We start from the raw sequence: 6,507 nt of genomic DNA on the forward strand, positions 1-6,507 counted from the left end.
TCCACATCTTCAATTCCTACTGCTGTTACAGATAGCAGCATTTCAACAAGCCTCCCAAACCCCGTGCTTCCAGCAATGTCTGACCAGTTCAAGGCAAAGTTTCCATTTGGTGGTCTACTAGACTCTATGCAAACATCAGAAACCTCAAAACTACAACAGCTAGTAGAAAACATTGATAAGAAGATGACAGATCCAAATCAATGTGTCATTTGTCACCGTGTGCTTAGTTGTCAGAGTGCTCTCAAGATGCATTACAGAACACATACGGGAGAAAGACCATTTAAATGCAAAATTTGTGGACGTGCCTTTACTACAAAAGGCAATCTAAAAACACATTTTGGAGTTCATCGAGCCAAGCCACCACTAAGAGTACAACATTCATGTCCCATTTGTCAGAAGAAATTTACAAATGCTGTTGTTCTCCAGCAACATATTCGTATGCATATGGGTGGACAAATTCCAAACACACCATTACCAGAGGGCTTCCAAGATGCAATGGACTCAGAGCTTTCCTATGATGAAAAGAATATTGAAACACTGAGCAACTACGATGATGACATTGATGAAAATTCTATGGAAGAGGACCCAGAATTAAAGGACACAGCAAGTGACTCATCCAAACCACTTATATCTTACTCCGGGTCTTGTCCTCCCTCACCGCCTTCTGTAATTTCCAGTATTGCTGCTCTGGAGAATCAAATGAAAATGATTGATTCTGTCATGAACTGTCAGCAGCTGACCAGTTTAAAATCCATAGAAAATGGATCAGGTGAAAGTGACCATTTGAGCAATGATTCCTCATCAGCTGTTGGTGATCTCGAAAGCCAGAGTGCAGGCAGCCCTGCAATGTCAGAATCTTCTTCCTCCATACAAGCTTTGTCTCCTGTAAACAGCAATAGTGAAAGTTTTAGATCAAAGTCCCCAGGTCTGAGCAACCAGGGAGAACCACAGGAAATACAATTAAAGACAGAAAAACCTGATAGTCCACCACCTGCTACTGAAAATGGAGGTGCTTTAGATCTGACATCCACCAACCTGGGAAGACCTGTCATCAAAGAGGAGGCTCCTTTTAGTCTGCTGTTCCTGAACAGAGAACGTGGTAAGTTTAAAAGTACTGTTTGTAATATCTGTGGCAAGCCTTTTGCTTGTAAGAGTGCATTGGAAATTCACTACCGCAGCCATACTAAAGAACGTCCATTTATTTGTACAGTCTGCAATCGTGGGTGTTCCACTATGGGTAATTTAAAACAGCACTTACTGACGCACAAATTAAAAGAGCTGCCTTCTCAGTTATTTGAACCCAACTTTACTCTAGGTCCCAGCCAAAGTACTCCTAGCCTGGTCACCAGCACTGCGCCTACCATGATCAAAATGGAAGTGAATGGTCACAGCAAGCCGATCTCACTGGGTGAGGTTCCCTCGCTTCCAGCTGGAATCCAGGTTCCTGCTGCACCACAGACAGTGATGAGTCCTGGCATCACTCCTATGCTGGCACCCCCGCCACGTCGGACTCCCAAGCAACACAACTGTCAATCGTGTGGGAAGACCTTCTCCTCAGCAAGTGCACTACAGATACATGAACGCACCCATACTGGTGAAAAGCCATTTGGTTGCACAATCTGTGGTAGAGCTTTTACCACAAAAGGGAATCTTAAGGTAAGAAGAAACCTCTCAAATCTCAAACAAAACTGTAAGGAATGTGGGGTTTAAAAATGTACTACATCTGAACTTAGCAAGCTCTCAGTTTGTTGTTATCATCAAGGCCAGGAGGAAAGAGAAGATAAAGAAAACATTTATTGTATGGTGCTGTTTCAGGCTCCCAACATGTTTAAAGAACCAGGGCTTGATCCTACCCTCTGATTTGTGGGTGCGCATTGCTGTGTACATTAAAGTCAGCTCCAAGAGCTTGCATACACGTACGTGACAAGGCATGCGGTGGTGCACACCTGAGTCTCATGAAACGTATCTGTGTTTTACATGTGTGCCATCCTTTTGGAACATTGGTGTGAAATAGGCTTGGTATATAAAAAAGTGGAAAGAAATAAAGCACAAATCACTGCAAAGAGGCAGGAATGACACAGAATCTTGTGACAGTCACTGAGCAATTTTAACCTGTATTCTATGTAATGGTGTACGTGGTTGCCGAGGAAGGTGGTAGGCAGAGATTATTCCTAAACCCTTTCTAACTAGAAGACCTCCCCGTATATGAAAATAATTTAAGAAAACATTATGGGCACCTTTTAGCTCTAAAGATCTAGCTCTTCTGCCTTCTCTCCTCTTGTTGTTGTGTAGTAAGATTATAAGCAATGCTCCTCCAGTTACCCAGAGCTTACTGGGATGCCTCTGTTACACAGTCCAGTTTCCACTCTGCATGTAGTGCATGTGTCACTATGCAGGTTGGTAAGCTGGTACTCAGGGACATAAAATGATGTATCACGGGAGCACCATCTCTCGTCCTCACAACTCAGGTAAGCATCAGGAGGTTAGAGGCATCAGGGGCCATGCCTTAGTAAGTGCCCAAAAATATTTTTTAATGTATAGAATGTTTGAGGAAAGAGAATAAGAATGAATGAAGTAGTGTCTGGAGAAATATTAAGAGGCCAGAGGAGAGAAAGACAGGAGGACACAAAAAGGTCAAGGGCAGAGGAAATAACAATTAGATGGGGTAAGAGGGCTTCAGACTTCTAAGTGCCCCTAGGCCTAGTAATTCTCAAGGTGGTCTTGTGTTTTTATGCATATCAGAACTTCCAGTTGGCATCTGAAATTGTCTAACCTGAAGGATTCGTATTCTTTGTTGTTGTAGCATTGTATTTGTTTTCAGTGAAAAGAAACATGTATAGGTTGATGTCTTATCTGAATATTTTTTAAAAATTTTAATGTGGACTACAACTCCCATTGTCCCTAAGAATACTGCTTGGCAAAATAATTGTAATCTAATTCATTAAATGTGAATTTAAGGATGGCTTTTTTTCTCTTTGTTTTATTTTAATTGCTATACCGAATATTCAGACCAACTAGCTTATTGAAATGTGCTAATTTGTAGATGTTTCCCATTTCTATTTTCGATACAGGTTCACATGGGAACTCATATGTGGAATAATGCCCCTGCAAGACGTGGTCGTCGACTATCCGTGGAAAACCCAATGGCTTTGTTAGGTGGTGATGCTCTGAAGTTTTCTGAAATGTTCCAAAAGGATTTGGCAGCTCGAGCAATGAATGTTGACCCAAATTTTTGGAACCAGTATGCTGCAGCTATCACTAATGGACTTGCTATGAAGAACAATGAGATTTCTGTCATACAGAACGGAGGCATTCCCCAGCTCCCAGTAAGTTTAGGTGGAAGTGCCATTCCATCTTTAAGTAACATTACCAGTGGCATGGACAAAGCTCGCACTGGCAGCAGCCCTCCCATTGTTGGTCTGGACAAAGCAAGTTCTGAAACTGGAGCCAGTCGTCCATTCACAAGATTTATTGAGGATAACAAAGAGATTGGCATAAATTAAAAGCATTGAGTACAAATAACTGTTGGACCACTACTCAACACAACATTTGTTCTATTTCATGTACAGTTTTTGAAGTTAAGATTAGTTTCCTGACCTAAATACATAGGTTCCCTTTAAAATTTTCCCATAGCAGAAATACGTAACTTTATGGCTGCTGAAAAGTTGTCTTGCAAGATCTGCATGGTACTTCTTTCAACAGTGAGTTTGACTGTTATTGAGAACTTTAAAACTTTTTTAATTTAAGTTAACAAAAACAAAAAAATCATTGGATAACTGCATTAGGGACAGAAAGAGTCTAGACTACGTCCACTTTGCTTCTTAAAATATTAATATCAACTGAGAAAAGGGGGCTTCACTATGGCATTCCTGTCAAACTTTTTTGCTGGTTTTATTCAAATTAGTTAGACACTTGAACTATGTTTTTAGGAATCTTAATCTTAAGTAAGTGATTAGTACCCCAATGCTGTGTGTATTATTACAGTATCCTTGTCTGTAGTATTTATAAAGTTAAGATTATGCGGGTAACAGACAATATACTTGGCCCAACCTTAAATGAAGCTTTTGTACTGCAAAATACATCTGGCTATGTGATTTTTTTTTAAAAGCAAATTTTGGTTTACTATAAATAAGTGGTTTATTTCAATGCAGGCAAAATTGTGAAGTTTTATGGGAAAGATAGCATGCTTTTCATGTGCAAGTACCCGTCAGTAACAAACCTTTTTTTTTTCTTTTTTTTTAATTTAAATATTTGTAGCTGCTATGTGGACAGTTGTTCTATTAAATGAAAAATGTAGTGTGGACTTTAACTCAATGATTGGAAAACAAGTTACAGACAAACCTTATCACCATAAATTATTCACAACATTATAAACAGTTGTGAGTAAATATTTCATGTTATCAAAACTGTACAATAAAAAGGTAATGTTTGTATAATGTGGTTGCAAACTCTTAATTTATACTATTGCACTTTTAGTATTTTGTATTAGGGAGGTTTGTCTATAATTTGAAACTGAACAAAGATGTAAACTATTTTATAAATAGTACTTTGACTGAAGGAGAATTGGGGGAAAAAACTGTTTCAGTTTCTTGTTTTGTCATCAGGTCAAACAATATGAGAGACCTATGCTAGTTAAACAGAAAAGCCACCATGAACTGTTGGATCCTTAAGTAAAATGGGGCCTGCCATTTCCTAAATTGAAATTACTCATTTAATGTTTCTACAAAGCCTATTCCAAAATGTGGCCATCCCCAACAGAAGTTTGATAAATTCATTTTAGGAGTGTGATATCAATGCAAGCCTAGGAGAGACTAAAGAGAACATTGTGTAGGTTTAATTTTACTGTAATCTGTTCTGTCTCTTTCTCACACACCCACAAGCAAGACGTTGACTGCCTAATAGCACTGGTATTGTGCACAACATAACTGGGAACAAAATATAAAGAGTTTGGCTGTATGATCAGTCACAACTTTAAAATACCCTGAAGTGATTCCCAATTCTTGCTGATTATCTCCTCAGATTACTACAAAGCACAATGTACTCTGATTATTCTAATATTTTATGTTTATTACATTGTTTAAATTACACCAAGTAAATAAAGGGAATGGTTCCACTCTTAAGCTGGGAGGCTGGGGCTTAATCAAAACTTGAACAGTAAATGTTTTGTGTACTACCTCATTTTTGTGCATTACAAGTATGGTGGAATCTGACACTATGAACTTCTGTCCAGCAAAATTGTTCAAGGGATATTATGGGTAGCTGGGTAACAGCCCAAGGAGTTTTATGCCCCGAAGAAAGAATCAGATAGTGAGGTCTTCTCAGTTGCGACTGAAAAAATAGGACAATCTCTTTCTTATACAACAAAAACCATTACTGTAAGAGGATGGACTATTTCTGCCATCATGTAATTGAATGAAAATGGTTTCGAAGACTTATTAGCTGTTTGTTTCTGTTGGAAATGAACAATGAACTATACAGCTCTGTTTTCTACAGTGGTGATATATATATTATAGAGATAGATAGATAGATATACAAAACATCCCTATAACATAACATCTTTGATCACAGTATGTGGATTCTTTGGGGATGTTTCAAAGCATTGGAAAAAAAGAAAACTGAGGTGGCTTAATGTTGCTGTATTTCAGCAATTGAATGTTTTTATTTATCTGTGTCATTTTTTGTGTGATCTTTTTTGTTAGTATTTGGTACCATGTAGTATTATCTCTTCTCCCTAAAGGATGTGTATAACTTAAAAAAGAGATGTAAAGTGTTGTATATAAGATGGTTGATGATGGTACAGTAAGACTGACCCCATTTTGTATTCAGGGTTAGGTCATTCCTCTCTGCATGGTGAAGAGAGACACTATTTTTATACTGCGATACCATGTAGGGCTAGGAGCCTCCCTGAACCAGCTGGGAATTGTTACCTAGATCCAATATTTTTTATTATTAAATCTTGTTGGCTTGACACATCTACTGATTGAAATGGATGTCTTAGTCTAGGTTACTATTTTTGTCATATGGAATTGAATAAAATGCAGGATGTAATATTATTTCTGAATTGCGTTCCTTGATTATTCTAATACCAGAGTCAGATACGAGACTAAGGTTACTCACAGCAGATTGATGTCAATGACTTCTAATTGGCGCACTTGCAAGTCAGAATAAGGTTAACACCTTATTTTCAAACAGTATTTGAATGTCTCTTAATTACCCCTAGGTGCAGAAATATTAAAGCCACAGTAAAAATTGCAGACTGCTAAAACCATTTTATTGCTGAAACAGGGAAAGAAGAGCTGTGTTGGAGAAGGAAAAGCAGCATTTGGAAGCACTGCTGTGTCAAAATGACTGTCCTCAAAACACTTATCAGTTACTAGCTACATTTTTTAAAAAATTCTATTTAGATCACTTGAATAAGCTACCTGTTACTCAAACTATTGCATCACAAGATTTGGGAACAAATTTATTAGCAGTAATTCAGCTAATAAACACAGTTGTTCATTTATG

At 38.1% G+C, this 6,507-nt stretch overlaps 1 protein-coding gene across 2 annotated transcripts in view; it reads left to right on the forward strand.

Moving 5' to 3' along the window:
* The window catches only part of SALL3 (spalt like transcription factor 3), a 24,277-nt gene extending 18,241 nt beyond the window's left edge, over window positions 1–6,036 (forward strand). For both annotated transcript variants that reach the window (XM_073331795.1, XM_073331796.1), the window contains exons 3-5: window positions 1–1,099; window positions 1,316–1,656; window positions 3,072–6,036. The exon at window positions 1–1,099 is cut by the window's left edge and continues 1,832 nt beyond it. In XM_073331795.1, the coding sequence (XP_073187896.1) occupies window positions 1–1,099; window positions 1,316–1,656; window positions 3,072–3,503 (1,872 nt within the window). In that variant the 3' untranslated portion in view covers window positions 3,504–6,036. The remainder of the gene's footprint in view (window positions 1,100–1,315; window positions 1,657–3,071) is intronic.
* The last annotated feature ends 471 nt before the right edge of the window (window positions 6,037–6,507 follow it).

Source organism: Lepidochelys kempii, chromosome 2 (genome assembly GCF_965140265.1).
Source record: "Lepidochelys kempii isolate rLepKem1 chromosome 2, rLepKem1.hap2, whole genome shotgun sequence".
Lineage (NCBI taxonomy): Eukaryota > Metazoa > Chordata > Testudines > Cheloniidae > Lepidochelys > Lepidochelys kempii.